We start from the raw sequence: 15,581 nt of genomic DNA, 5'->3' as shown, positions 1-15,581 counted from the left end.
TAAATTTTTTTAATATGATGTATCGTGAATAGTTAACCACCACTAAAAATTTAATAGTTGAATGATTAAAATAAAACGTATTAAAAATTATGTGAAAAAATTAGACCAAAATAAAGGCGCTTTAAAAACTAAATAGTTTAGTCTTGAAATTTTAATGATAATTTTTTAAAATGATATTAGAAATGTATTACTTTTTTCATATAATTAAGATAAGTGTGAATGACTTATCTTGAAAATTAGGTTAAATAATTTGAGTTTAGATATGTTGTTACAAGAAAAGTAATCCTAACAAATATAATAATAAGATTGATTGGATTAAATAATAAAGATGGATTGTCTGACTATTTCGCTCATTTATAAATTTAATCAAAACTTATTTGATACCAAAAATTTAAAAATAAAAACGAAAATCGAATGAAACTATAATATTTATTTAGCAAATTAAGCAAAGAATAAATCAAAATGTAGTGATTCAAAACTACTACTTATTGGCTCAAAAAAAATTTGTCACTTATCACCCATTTTAACATATAATTAAACAAATTTATTTGTCGTTATAATTGTAAATATATCATCCCGGGGGAAACCGAAATTGAACGAAATTAAATTAAAATATTATTTAAAGATACCGAATTTTATATTTTAAAATCAATTTTTTTTTTTTACCGCTATCGGACTATCTCCTTCCGTACATCATTCTACCGCCTAGTTTGTCCCTTCTTTGCCTTGTCTATAAAAGTAAGGTACACACCAAGAATTGGGAGAGGGGGTCATATAAGTACTATTTCTTAGCTTTTTGGTTGTTGGATAACCCCCAATTCTTTGTTTCAAAGCTCTTATATTTTGATTCTCTCTCTTCTGGGTTTGGTCAAGATTTTAATTTTCATTTCTGGGTTAGGCTTCAATTACTGCTTTGGTGCTTATATTAGATTCAATTCAAGGACATACAAAATTTTGGTTTTTAAGGTTCTGTTGGTTGGAAATTTGGGTTGCTTTCTTCTCTTCGCTTTTGATATTAAAATCTTATCCTTTTTCTTAGTTTGTAGATCACTTGAGTTTCTGTTGTTTGCAAAACTCTCTGTTTATTAAGTTCATTCATTGATTATTTTGGTGTTGTTTTTGGAAAAGATCTACCTTTTGGTCTAGAAGATTTGGAAGATTCTCCCTTTTTATCGATTTCAAAACAGTGCAAAGTTTGTATATTTTTGCAGGTTAGTACTGTTAGAATTCTTTTCTTTTTTCTTTTTGGATTATGTTAGGAAGGAATTAAGTAGAACTTTTTACTTTCTACTTAGACAGATCTCCTGAAGCGTGCTCAAGCTAGGTTTTAGCTTGTAAGGTGGCTTAAATTTTCTGTATACAGTTGAATCTTTGAGAATTTTGGGTTATTTAAAAGATGACAATTGGGGATATAACACCAAAGAAGGAGAGGAAGTCAAGGAGGAGCAAACATGTTGTTGATGATACAGCTCCCTTGTTACCTAAACGACAAGATGAAGATGCTGGTTATGATGAATTTAATGGAGCTTCTTTTACTGGGGCGGTGTTTAACTTATCAACAACAATTGTTGGTGCTGGGATCATGGCCTTGCCTGCTACAATGAAAGTTCTGGGACTGATTCTTGGGATAGCTATGATCATCTTTATGGCATTCTTAACTGATGCCTCGATTGAGTTCTTGCTTAGGTTTAGTAGGGCTGGAAAAACTACTTCTTATGGAAGTCTTATGGGGGATGCATTTGGAAAGTATGGAAGAATCTTTCTGCAAATCTGTGTTTTAGTTAACAACATTGGTGTTCTCATTGTGTACATGATTATTATTGGTATGACTTCCATTTCATTCAACTTAGTTGCATACACATATCTGGTTGCACCTTCTTGTTGAATCATTTATTTCCTAGATAGTTTTCTCTTGCCTGATCTTATGGAAATGTGTAAATTTGCTTATGAGCTTATGATGGTTTATTGGTTCTTGAAGGTGATGTGCTTTCTGGAACATCATCTAGTGGAGTTCACCATGCTGGTGTCCTTGAAGGGTGGTTCGGAGAACACTGGTGGGATGGGCGTACCTTTGTCCTTATTGTCACTACACTGGGCATCTTCTCTCCATTGGCATGTTTCAAACGGATCGGTTAGTGTCTCGGTTGTCCTTATAGAATCTAGCAATACACTTTATTATATCATTTGAGCTCTCAGAGCCTAATGCTTTCAATTTTTTCGGTTATAAATCTAAGTTGAATAGTTTGTATGGCATGTTTATTGCTTAGTTTAATGTGAATAACGAACAGTTATGGTGTCTCATGCTTGCAGATTCCTTAAGATTTACATCTGCCTTATCAGTTGCTCTGGCAGTTGTGTTTCTTGTTATTACCGTAGGAATAGCCATTATCAAGTTAATAAGTGGAACTATAATGATGCCTAGATTGCTACCTGATGTCACCGATTTGACCTCATTCTGGAGACTCTTCACTGTAGTCCCTGTTTTAGTCACGGCATATATCTGCCACTACAATGGTATGCAAGCAATTCTACTCTTGATTAAGCAATGTGTTTTTCATCTCCTACATTGGTGCATGTAATAAGAATCACCAATATTCTTGTGTGCTTACATTTGCAGTTCACAGCATAGATAATGAACTAGAAGACTCTACCCAGATAAAACCAGTTGTGCGTACGGCACTTGCTTTATGCTCAACTGTTTACATAATGACAAGCTTTTTCGGCTTCCTTCTATTTGGTGATTCGACATTGGACGATGTGCTATCCAACTTCGATACTGACCTTGGCATTCCTTATGGCTCCCTGCTTAATGACGCTGTCCGTGTTAGCTATGCTGCTCACCTCATGCTTGTATTTCCCATCGTCTTCTACCCGTTGCGACTCAACATGGATGGTCTCCTATTCCCATCTGCAAGGCCGCTAGCTCTGTCTAATATGAGGTTTGCTTTCACTACTGTTGGACTCATCACACTTATCTTCTTGGGTGCAAATTTCATCCCCAGCATCTGGGATGCATTCCAATTCACTGGAGCAACTGCTGCGGTCTGCCTTGGTTTCATTTTTCCTGCTGCTGTTACTCTTAGGTGAGTTTTTGGACCTTCAATCCGATTAGATATATTATCCGCTACATTTTACTTCCCTTCGTTCACATTGATGACCATCTTTCTTATATGATATATTACAGTAGACATAGTGGCTCATACACATCGGAATAAAAAACAAAAATTGAAACATTGCAAACATAGTTGCTCAGAAATGTAATGAGAAAATAAGGGTAACTGCATACAGAACTTGATTTGCATTTAAGATTTTGTTTCTCCTGGCTCTAACTTGGTTTATCTTTGTTGGTTTAAGTTCTTACTTGTGTTGCATGTTTTCAGTAGACTTATGAGCCGGATATCATCGGTTGGTTTCTGGTTCAATACTAAACATAGATTTACATTAAACCATTTTTATTGGCTTTTCAGGGATCGCCACTCTATAGCAACAAAGAAGGACAAAATCTTAGCTATTTTCATGATTGTGCTTGCTGTATTCTCGAATGTGGTTGCTGTGTATAGCGATGCCTATGCTATGTTTAAGAAGAATTCAGTAACAGAACGCACAGCATGATCTCTCTGGAGAAGAGAGATGGTCATGTGTCCTTTGAAGATTACCTTATTTATGGCATCATTGGAGGTGTAACTCGAAAATCTGGGTTTTCAAATGAGGTTTGATAAGCTATTTAATAAGATGATGAAGTTGAAGATGACGATGAACCTTTTCTTCCAATGTAAGAAGTTGGATCGTTGTGCAAGTGAATGAAGTTTCATATATTTTCCCATTGTATCGTTTCCATTATTGTACTTCTTCATGCTTAATTCGAATCATGTTGTAGACATTAAAATCTTGTAAAATTGCAAATGAAATCTTCCTGTTTGTTTATGCTTAAGATATTAAACGGAAAGTTTTGTTTTTCATTTCTTGATTTTCTAGAGAAACGAATGAAATTTAAAATATGGCGGTTAAGTTGAATGATAGAGAAAAACATCAATAACATAGCATGCGGAATTCTGAGCTAAAGCTGTCAAAAAATTTTCCCCAACAATAATAGCTAAATCTTAAATATACTACCTTAAGCACAAAGCCTGAGAATACCACTTACAAAAATCATTTGCAACTAAATGAGAAATAATCATCCTCGAGATAGCTTCTAAAAAGGTTTCGCTTTAAGTTTTTCTTCAAATTCTTTTTACTGAATGCTTTACTCTCGTATACATCATTTTGAACTTGTAATAATTACATGGTATTATTACCTAATAACAAAAAATAGGACTTCAGTGAGGGCAGGCAAATGCCTCCATTTAAGATTTGTCTCTACTAGCTCTGATTTACATGCTAACTGTACAAACTGTAACTAATTCCTCCGGTATTGAGGCCTTACATTACATACCATGAACATCTTTCACAATGCCATACAAAGAGTAAAGCAGCAACTCCTTACTGGATAATTTTCTCGTGATAATTCACCTTGTTCGACTGGTTGTATATTCACACAGAACCAGAGGTAGCACAAAGCATGGGGTTGCTCTTAGGGTCTAGGCTCAGATGAAATCAAAGGCCAAGATATGAGATTAGTTGAAGAAATAGGGTGAGTCTAACACGTCTCTTAGATCAAAATCTCCCCTTTCAGGTAAAGGAGGAAAAGACAATGCAGGGAAAGACTGCTGAAAGCTTTCCAACAACTGAAAAAGTTACAAAAATAACATAATAAATAATGAGGGACAAAAACAGTATGTTGCAGAAACTTATTTAGCATAAATTCGATGTAAAAGGGCAAAAGAAGTTTGAAATTTTCAAATAATATTCACTGGTGTCTATCTGGACGCATGTTGCAGACCAGTAGAGTGAAAAGGGGAGTGAGGGAGCAGTGCAGTGAGAAGAAAAGAGCACCCTCACTGCGCCAGGTTAAACACCCTGTCCATTACATTTTTGCCCGTTACTTTCCAACACATGACTTAGTACTGCTCGTATGTATAGAACCCACTTACAAATTGAACGTATAGGACGGTAATAGATAAATAATGGAAGGAGCTTTGACCCCACTACACCAGTGACCATACAAACAAACATACCCTCAATCCCCTTTCCAATGCCACCACCAATCTCTCTCTCAAAATCATTAAGAAACTATTATTCATGGCAACCATTAAAATACAAGTTTAAGGCTCTGCCTGGTATGAAGGACCGAAAACAGTGAGGATGAAAAATTTGTTAATCTCTAGGTTAAGCTCTAAAATAGGAAAGTGATTATGAATATTAACCATTTGATTAGCAAATTCTCCATCCTCACTCTTCTCCATCTTTCATGCCAAAAAAAGCCTAAAGCTCACAGTCCAAGGATGGTCTTAAGAAATTTGTACAGAGAAATATAAAGTGAACAAATTTAAGCCAAATTAACATGCACACGAGACAAATCAGGAACTAGAAAGTGAGGACACTTACATTCTCCAATATTGGTTTTTCGTAGAGTTCAACAAATTTTTCTCTTAGTATCTTGTTCATTTTATCCACATCACTTGCATGTGTCCAGTATGAATCATGAACTCCTGTAAATATACATGTAGCATAACTTGAAATTGACCATAAGAACAAGAAAATGAAATACCAAAATAACATGAAATGAACTACAGTACCTGCAAAGGTTAAGCCTGCTTTTTTACAGGCAATTGCAGTCATCATCATATGAGAGCCATCCAGGGAGTGAACAAAATTTGGAGGGAAAGCTGTCCTCTGTCGTTTGACCATAATCTATTACAAGAAATAAATCACCCACTTTAACATTTGGGCAAACTTCATTTTCAATAACATTACGTGAATGTACAATGCTAAACAAATTAGGGTGAATCTAATAAGGGCATCGTATTATGGAATTTAAACAGCCAAAGATTGGCATAGCAATTCTCATGGCCAATCAACTTCAGAAATCATGATTAAAGGAATTCAAACAATGCAATCTAAATGTTAAATTTTTTAGCGTGCAATTTGAATTCTAGATCCAACTTAATACAAAAATTACGAAGTTATAAAGTCAACAATATAATAGATCCGAATCTAAATCTAAATTTTATAGGAATATAACTGGATAAGCAGGCAGCAAGCCCAGTCCCTATTTTAGAATAATTATCATAACAGTTTACCTATTAAGCATAAATTTCTCTGGCCAGTGGCCACTAGTATGAAAACTTGATAAAATTTAGCCCCATTGCAATATGAAACGTTGGTTCATATATGCTGAGCTATATCTAACATAGAAGCATAACTTCTGCTACTTTTGCACTAAAAATCCAGTGACTGGTATTAATCCTTTCAGTCATCAAACCAGGTTGTCTTATGATCTTTGCTTGACATGCTGTGTTCAGTTATTTATCAATGCTAGGTATGCAGTCTTCAAAGGTAATATCTAAAATATACAAAAGTATAAACCATAAAATTGAGATAAGGTTAATGTACCTTTTCAGTTTCGCGTTGCAGAGTTAAAACCTGAAGGGAAGTTTTTATCTGCCAGTTACATGGAAAGAAGCTAAAATGAGTCAAAATAGTATTAGTGTTCTTGATAAATACACAGATGAAGTAAAATTTATTAAATTCTATTCACTGAAACTGCAAATTTTCAAGTTTGGAAAATCAGTTGACTTGCGACAAGTTTTTAAATGGGATCCAAGCATTTTTGGGTTAAGATGTCTTCATAGCGTTCGAAGATCCATCATCCGTCTTATTTTCGTTTTCTTCCAATCAATATTTTTATTTTCATCTCACCCCCAATATTTATTTTTTGATTTTATGTTTTGTTTTTCTGTTTATTTCTATTATTTCTAATCTGTTTTGTTTTTTCTTTCAGGTCAAATCCAAATCTTTCACGAGTCAAACAACTTGAATATGATCTTCTGCTACCCTATTAGACTATCTTTCCATCATCCATCTTATTTTCATTTTCTTCCATTCAAAATTGTTTTTCATCTCACCCCAATATTTATTATTTTCTTGATTTTATGTTTTGTTTTTCTCTTTATTTCCATTATTTCTAATTCATTTTGTTTCTTCTTTTAAGTCAGATCCAAATCTTTCTTGAGTCGAACAACTTGAATACGATCTTCTTCCACTGCCCTATCAGTTCTCAAATTCAATAGTTATTACCAGATTCATTTCTATTTGGAAATAAATCTATTAGCAGGTTCTTAGTTTCCACAAAAATCAAACACTCAATTTGAATACTCACAAGATGCCTTCCTAAGGCTCGGTATGGTTGTACAACAGGCAGTCCAAGTGGAGTTGTCCAGCTCACTGGCTGATTTTCAGATGCAATAATCTGTTCATGTTCAACATTTCAAGCTAAAAGGCATCCAATAAAATTTGAAGTGTACAGAAAATAGAAAAATGGAGAACTACAGGCAGTGAGAAAGTAACAGAGGGTGAGAGACACACCTTTGCACATTCACCAAGCCAGCTCATTATAGCTCTTGCAGCTTGAAACATCTCACCTAAGGCAGTTAACGTTGTCTGTTTGACAAATACATAAGATTTTATCATAAAATTGAGAGAGCAGGTGAGAGTACAATTTCATTTATTGACTCAAATTGGAGTTAAAGTACTAGAAGTCCAGCATTCCTTCCCTACCTTAGCAGCATAACAAGAAGCAACAAAGAGTTCTCTTTCATCAGTAATTACACCACGTTCCTTCAACCTCCTCTTGATTTGATCTCGTGCCCCAATATAAGTTACACCATAGACTGAGGTCATCACTGTCTGCTTCACCAGTTTCCTATCCACCTAGTTAATATTTGCAGCCAACAGAATCAACTACCATGTAAACTAGCTTCCAGTCAAGATGCATATAAATTCAGCAAGTTCCCAATGCCATACCTGCCTTATGAATGATTATAGTGCAAGAAAGAAATAGGTGCACATTTTTTGGAAAACTATAATTTTTTTTGCAAATATCATACAAGGAACCCATGGAATACCTGGTTAACCAATATTTTTGCAAGCAATGCATCTGGAAAAACTGTAGGATCCTTCTGTGCATCAATCCGCATGATATCAAGCACTCTACATTCAGAATATGAGTTCTTTTGTTATTATATTATTATATAGAACTTATATGGAAAACATTTTTATCATCTGAAATATTATAAATCATAAAACATAAGTCAAGAAGCTCTTAGACAAGATCAAAAACCAGATAAAGTGATGACTATTATATAGAATGTGACGTGTGAAAGCTATTACTAATTTTACCAGGCATAGGTTTAGGCAATGGCATTTCAACTGCTACCTTCAAAAACAATAACTAGGATCCCTGCTTGCTATGATTGTCCAAAAGTATTAAACAAAACAAAGTTATGCATAAGCCATAAAATGGAAACTCTAGCATAATCACCCTAAGAGATGCATCCAATATTAGCTAAACTTTTTTGTTATCAGTTTCTCGTTTTTTAAGTGCTAAAATGCAGTAACAGAATCTGAAAAGTTGAACAAAACTTAATATAACTGTTATTTCCGTTTTCAAAAGAATCATGAATGAACAATCATTTCAATTGATTTCCTCCAAAAGGACACAGCTGGCCAACTAGGTTATTTTTCAATCACTTGTTAGAGTTGTTTTTTTTTTTTTTTTGGGGGGACTGAGTCAACAAGAAAATATATCAAAAAGCTCACTTAGACAACTCAAACTAGAGGATCCGTATTAAAAGGTTTTTCTTGAACCAAGAGAAAAATGGCTTACCTGCCAGCTATTCCTGAGTAAACATCTGCTGGTTTTTCACCTGCAACCAGATTGACTGCAGCTGCTCCCAACTGTAAGTTAATTTTCAAACCAAAATTATAAGCAAAAACAAAAGGTATAATAACTTCAATCCTAACTTCTGACTAGAAAAAGGATACCTTGTCTCTTCCAAGTGCAGCATAGTGTTGTAAACCATTGCAGGAACCATCCTATGGGAAGGCAACAAAAAACACAACAGGCAAGGGATCAGCTTATAGGCCAAAACAGCAAACAGCTATTGAAAGTTGAAAGAAGTGTCACTGTATATAAGAAAGGATGTATAATATATCATCCATAAAATAAAATATTAACTCAAAATAATCCTCATTCTAAATATTTGTTTGAATAATATTAATGGACTGAAGGGAACATTTTTAGCTAGTCACTAAACAGCCCAGTATAAAAGAACGGACAAAAGTTGCATGCAGTTTAGACGGTAGAAACCTGAAAATTAAAGAAAACCGCAGGCACTCTTCTATAATGCATGTAACAGTTTGATATTCCATCATGTAGCTCAATTTTATAGTTTGTTCTTTTCTTTTTTTTCAGTTCTGTGTGCAAATATTTGTGTGGCTATCAACAAAATATGTCTGTCTAAATTGCATAAATATAAATATATATACTGACCACCAACAGGTGAGCTATTCAATTCATGTAGTGCCCGTAATGAATGATCTCATCTAAATAATTATGCAGACAAACTATGGGGAAGGGGGGTAGCAAAAGAAGGAACCTGATGCACAGGCATATGGGAAACAAATGTCTCAGGAGAGGAGCTTCTTAAAGCTTCAGTGAGATCAATGCACACAGCTAAGCACTGAAATGGATCTTCTGCTTTTAACCACCAGCGCTTTCCTTCAAGTGGTCTGTCTGCAGAGTCGAATATATCATCCAGATGATTCTCAGTGAAAGCCAATCGACCTTCAAGAGACAGTTTGTCCACCCCACCAGCAAACAAATTCGCAAGATGTATTTTCAGCCAGTTTAAGCCAGATCTTCCAAGAGGGCGACCCTCTGCAAACTCCAAAACACCCCGACAAAGATCCGAGCCAAGATGATTCAAATATGGGTGCATGGGATATGCACGTCCTCGAAAATCTAGATTGTGTGGGTAGTAGAAACCTTCTTCATCTTTCATTCTCCGTGCCACCTGCTCACAGTTTTAAAGAGTTTGAATAAGTCTGATTTTGTAATACACAAATATACTAGTAGTATAGAAAGGTGAAGAGAACATACAGCAAGTTTAAGCTCTATATCACAACGCTGTGAATGCCTCTCTCTGTTTTCCTTTTTCACAGATCGGACTTTCCACTTCCATTTCCTAAGCAATGCTTCATCCTCAGTATCTGGCTTTTCTGGGAAGGGAACCTGCAAGGTTTGAGGATTACAATTTCCACTTAATGTCAGGGAATCAAAATAAATGAAAACAAAACCACAGTGAATTTAACATCATCCTCATTGACCATAAAATATACAGCACAATCAGAAGCCAAAAAGTGCCAAGTGTTAGAAAAAAGGCAAAAAATAGAGAAAAGGGATAAAGTAGCTCACATCATTGCGGTCCACCATATCAGCAAGACGGCCTCCACTAGTCCATATTCTATCTACAACATTAAGGACCCGCTTATTTATCCTCCATTTGGTATATCCAAGTGTATCCAGAGCCTACCATGTTGATTACAAAAATCAAGTTCTTTGCAAAAAAAAAAAAAAAAAAAAAACAAAAAACCAAAGCAAATGAAATGAAATATATAAGCACCACCAATTGAGCCAGTAGTTAGGTACTAGCATCCCATAGCAGAATACCATCAGGTTAACAATTTTTAAAATATCAACCTCAAAGACTTGTTCTAGCTGGTTCGTAGGGGTTCTCTTGACAGCTTCTCGTTGTTGTTTGGCTCCATGTGTGCGCATAATGTAGGAAGGTAAGAACAAGTATGCTCCTCTGTCGTAACTACAAAAGGAAAAAGAAAAGAAAGAAGAAGAAACATAATTGTTACCCGCATGGTAATATTAATAGAGAAAAGATAGGTCATCACTGCTTATCAATCATATTACCAGCAAAAAGGAATTTTCGAAAACTAATTAATACAAAAAAGGAAATAGCTATTTCTTCAAAATTTGCACCCAGTAATCTAGTGAACATGTCGTGGAATCATTCGGTCATAGAAAAATTGTTAACTTTTTCATTTAAAAGTGCTCATAAGTTATTCTTCAAACATTTTCCTTCAACTGGAATGCAAATGATTTATTCTCTGAGGAGAAAAAAAAAAAAACCTAAACTGATAATCTCATCAGCAGGAATTGCCACATCTGTTGTCCTAGTTCAGCATCCTAAGCCTGTGTCCAGGTTAATGGTTACTACAGTTTTTTAACAGGCAGCATCAATCTTACTTGACCTCTCATTAAATACCTCAAATTTTGAATATTATATGAGTTCCAATTGCATAACCACCAGGCATTGACTAAACTAATAAGGCTCTATATAACCAGAAAAATGAGAAGCAATCTTATATATCATAACCAATCCATATTTTAGATTTCTCAGTGCATTTTCTTGGAACTTGACAGCTAGCTTTTATTAAAATTATCGAAAACCTCAAACCAAGGAAAAATCAAACTATAATCTTGACATGAAACAGAAAACAACATACCCTGTCCATTTGACTGGGGGCACCAACATTGGCATATAAGGAATCACCATGTGCCTTGCCTGGTGAAAGAAAGAATTAAAGAATAGTTTTACACTTTCCAATAGATGTTTGAAAAACAAACTAATGCATCAAGGTAGCAGCTCTACTTGGTCCATAACACAGACAAAAATAAAAAAAAGGAAGAAGGATGGTAAACTATTAATCGTTATTAAGTCTTATATTCTAGATGCTAGTTTACAAGTCAGCCTAGGAATTTTACATTGATCTAACAACATAAATAGAAAAAGAATAATAAAATGTAATAAATCATTCATAAAAAGGATTATAACCCAATTACTTACAGTTCTCTCGAGCCCTTTGCGGACTAGTGGGTCACATTCAATAACACCATATCTTCTGCCAGTTTTCCTGCAGAAGGAAATGCCCAACAACAGCAATTTGAAGTGACTACATCAATCTGAAGTGACTACATCAATCTGAAGTTGACACGAGTGAGAACCAATCAAAATATAGAAATTAGTCCTCACTTGTTTTCTTTTACTACAGTTTTGAAAGAATGCAGAAATGCAGGACGAATATCTGGTGGTGTATCAGCTAACTGATCAGCTGGAGGCTGTATATAAGCAGTTCGCATCAATAACTCGATAAGATGGCATCCAACCTAGAGGAAAAGAGCAGAGATCACAATTTTAAAAATCAATGGATTAACGAAAAAGTAATGTTTCATCAGCAATTACATGAAATTAGATGAACCTTAGCCTTAGCATCCTGGCCCCAGGGTTTTGTGTTGTCCTGTCCCTTCACTATCTGCCTCACTGCTGGTAGCTTTTGTTTCTTTATCAAATTGGTCACCTTTTTCCTTAACCTCTCTTGTTCCTTAATTGCCGCATTGGATTCACTTCCTCCATCTTCATCCTCTTTATCAACCTTTTTTTTCCTTGTATTCTCCAAGAAATTGCGTATTCTAACCTAACAATGATAGAAATGCTTACGAATTAATGCCAAATTTCAAGAAAAAATGGGGCTGGTCAGGATTAAGAGAAGCAGGTCCAAGGAAAGCAGCACCATCAAGTGTCACCAAAATGAAGATAAAACAAAGAAAAGAAAGAAACTGCCATGGAAAAATGGTGCATTGGAGTCCAAGTCTCCTATAACTTGCATTGACCAATAAATGATGCATGTATATGGATTTAAGTAACATTAAAAAATATTTCAAAAAAATAAGAGAGTGAGAGGAAATGGAATCATGTCTGATAAGGAATACAAAATGTGCAATGAATTGAAAATCATGGGCAAAGGAATGATGTAACAATATAGAATGTCCAGTTTTGAAGAAAAAAATGCAGGATCGTAGTTTGGCATGCCTAATCATCTTATCAAGATAATGGACAATAAAAATAAAAATAAAAACACATATAGTGTATTTGTTAGATAGAAAATGGTCATTCTTAGAATCAGTAGACTTCAAATTCAAAATAACCCAACCATGCCAAACATACAGGTTTAAATATCTTCATCTTAACCAAAGGTTTAAACAAACAAAATATAAGCACCCTTCTCCCGTTCGGGAAAAAAATAGCTTAAATATCTATTGTTTGCAATGCCACAATATTTAAGGTCCATTCGCAACTTCAATTGAACTAGTGTTCAAGTTGTCAGCATTCTTCAGCTTTAGGTTTGTCATTCTAACAACTCATGCTTCATTCTTCATTTGGGAAAAAGGAGAAAAAGTTCGGATTCTATTTTCCCTCTCAGTGTCTATTATGTATATATGAGTTTACTTTCTAATGCCAATACTTCCAAGATCTAACCTGAAATAACTATAACAACAGGACATGAATTTGTGCAACAGAACATGTGGTGATGCATTATCTAAAACATGAAACAATAGGCTTTCCATCAACTATGTAATTCTCAAATAAAACCAAATACAATGACATATTAAACAAATATAGAGAAAAGTAGCAGTCCATCTCTCCCACCTCCTGCTCAATGGCATCACCTATCAGGCAAGCAGCCTGCACAACCCGAGCACATCCATGTTCCCCTCCAGTCATCAGCAGCCCCATCAACTTATGCATTGTGATGACTGCCGCCATATCAGCTGGCAACTGGTCCAAGTAAGCTGCATAACCGGCCCTAAGTTTCCCTGACCTATACAACTCTTGTTCCTTAATAATAACATCACGAAAAGGCTCGAACCAACCAAGAAACAAAGACTTCATATATGGCAAATTGGGTGCCAATTTTTGCTCACACATATCCTTCAAAAGTTCCCTATACTCATTTGCAGCTTGTTCCCATGCTTCAGTTTCAATCTTCACTTGCCTGCTTTTCAACATTCGGTACTTGTTTCCCCCCATTCCTGTCTCCTGTATTTGAAGAATTTTACGCCTATTTATATTCTCTCTCCTATGTTCTTTCTTCATTTCATTCAACAACTCCTTAATTTCTTCAACAGCAGATACGTCATCTTCAACATCAGTCGACGAAGCCACCTCTGCCACACTAGCATATCCATTTGGGCACAATCCTCTAAGTCTGCACCCAATCTCATTCCTCAAAAGCCCAAAATTTGGCTTCCCCATACAGTCCTCATTACCTAAAACCTCACCTATTTTTCTACCACCCATATCAAGAAACCCTAAGCTGGAGCAAAAAGACCCAAACTTCAATTTCTCCAGAAAAACTGAATCCCGAGTAACACCCAGAAAGCTATAAGTTCTAGGAAACCATTGAGAACAACGGGTTCTTGAAATGGCATGTTTAGCTATGTTTCTCCACATAATTCTGGAAATCCTTGGAGGGTTTTGGTAAAGAGTCGTGGGTTTATTATTATGAAAGGGATTAGAGTAATGGAATTTGTATAAAAGATTAGAAGAAATTAATGGGGTTTCGGGGATGGACATCAAATTATTGAAGAATGAACGGTGAAACTGAAAATGAAGTGGGATTTTGGGATTGGGATTGGGATTGGGCAGGTTTTAGGACAAAGGAAAATAAGTTTGGTAAAGGAATATTTGAAGAAGAGGATGAATTCATGGAGGAAGGGAAGTAGTAGCCGCCTTAAACCCTGCTTAAAACCTTGTATGATTGTAATGTTGTATTTTGTAGCTTAGTTTTTGCTCTCAGTTGCCCTGTGGGCTGTGGCAGTGAAACGAAAGGTAGAGAACTGTAATTTAATAAATCTGGGGGTCCTTGATGTGCAACGAGAAATGGAGAAAATTAAAGAAGCCCAAGTTTTTGCATTGAAGCCTGAAGGAATCAAGAAAACCCAACACCAACAACTCTTGGGTCTAAATAATGTTGAGTTTGGATCACAAAATTTATACCCAAGGATTGCCATGGATGCAAGCTGGCTATTACGTTCTGACTATCAATTTTCTTATTTTGAGCTATCAACAAGTGGTCAGTTATGTACATTTAAGGAGAAAAGATAAATTTTTATTTTGGAGATAGATTCCGAACATGAACAATATAACGGATTTGAAATATATTAAATTTGCACTAATAATTCTCAAATTTTACAAAACCTAAAAAACAAAAACATGATGTACTTTAAAACTCTAATATTTATTAAAAGTATAGTTTTATATTATGTATATTAAAGTAGAGCTTTCTATTATTTATACTTTTTATATTTATAAATATAAACTTTAAAGAAGTATTATAAACATCCTTCTTCATCCGGTGATTATTGAAACTGATTGTATGTTGGCAGTGGAAATAATTAATGATTGCTTGGGAAGTAAGCCATCGATGACTCTCGTCAAGAGAATAAATGAAGTATCTCGACAATTTGAATCTGATAAATTCCAGCTTGTGAAAAGAGAAGGAAGCATGGTTGTTGATTGACTAGCCAGAACATGTTCATCTATTGATGTTAATTTACATATTCTTGATGTTTCTACATTTCATGTTAGGAAATTACTTTTAGAAGATAAATTTGGTGTTCCGTATATAAGAATAAACTGATATAAGGCAATATGATGCATTCTCTTATTTATCAAAAAAATAATCCTTCTTCATCAATAAAATTTATCAAATGTTATAAAATAATCAAATAAAATAACACTAAAAAGTAAACAATAGATCAAATCAACAGATAATTTTCTCGTATATTA

At 34.8% G+C, this 15,581-nt stretch overlaps 2 protein-coding genes across 12 annotated transcripts; one reads left to right on the top strand and one right to left on the bottom strand.

Annotated features, from left to right (window-relative positions):
* The first annotated feature begins 650 nt into the window (after positions 1-650).
* LOC108473379 (amino acid transporter AVT6A) lies at positions 651-3,940 on the top strand. 10 transcript variants are annotated; one of them, XM_053022322.1, is made up of 7 exons: positions 651-738; positions 1,129-1,211; positions 1,296-1,823; positions 1,979-2,131; positions 2,311-2,514; positions 2,618-3,083; positions 3,468-3,940. In XM_053022322.1, the coding sequence occupies exons 3-7, from the start codon at positions 1,397-1,399 to the stop codon at positions 3,610-3,612; spliced, it is 1,395 nt and encodes a 464-aa protein (XP_052878282.1). In that variant the 5' UTR covers positions 651-738; positions 1,129-1,211; positions 1,296-1,396; the 3' UTR covers positions 3,613-3,940. The 10 variants fall into 10 exon arrangements, with proteins under 10 accessions (XP_052878282.1, XP_052878277.1, XP_052878281.1 ...); XM_053022317.1 differs by having other exon boundaries at positions 652-738; positions 1,300-1,823; XM_053022321.1 differs by having other exon boundaries at positions 692-743; positions 1,300-1,823.
* A 273-nt stretch (positions 3,941-4,213) lies between these two features.
* Positions 4,214-14,712, bottom strand: LOC108473378 (DNA-directed RNA polymerase 2B, chloroplastic/mitochondrial-like). Of its 2 annotated transcripts, none has more exons than XM_017774899.2 (19): positions 13,440-14,712; positions 12,211-12,421; positions 11,985-12,118; positions 11,799-11,865; positions 11,458-11,516; positions 10,640-10,757; positions 10,355-10,468; positions 10,040-10,171; positions 9,537-9,953; positions 8,923-8,973; positions 8,765-8,835; positions 8,004-8,088; positions 7,657-7,809; positions 7,465-7,539; positions 7,259-7,348; positions 6,493-6,540; positions 5,676-5,790; positions 5,485-5,588; positions 4,214-4,724 (listed from the first exon to the last, which is right to left on the bottom strand). In XM_017774899.2, the coding sequence occupies exons 1-19, from the start codon at positions 13,454-13,456 to the stop codon at positions 4,614-4,616; spliced, it is 2,172 nt and encodes a 723-aa protein (XP_017630388.1). In that variant the 5' UTR covers positions 13,457-14,712; the 3' UTR covers positions 4,214-4,613. The 2 variants fall into 2 exon arrangements, with proteins under 2 accessions (XP_017630388.1, XP_017630387.1); XM_017774898.2 differs by having other exon boundaries at positions 12,211-12,426; positions 13,440-14,710.
* Between the last annotated feature and the right edge of the window lie 869 nt (positions 14,713-15,581).

Source organism: Gossypium arboreum, chromosome 11 (genome assembly GCF_025698485.1).
Source record: "Gossypium arboreum isolate Shixiya-1 chromosome 11, ASM2569848v2, whole genome shotgun sequence".
Taxonomy (NCBI): Eukaryota; Viridiplantae; Streptophyta; class Magnoliopsida; order Malvales; family Malvaceae; genus Gossypium; species Gossypium arboreum.
Note: the sequence above shows the minus strand (reverse complement) of the source record. Positions and strands in the feature narration are given on the sequence as shown.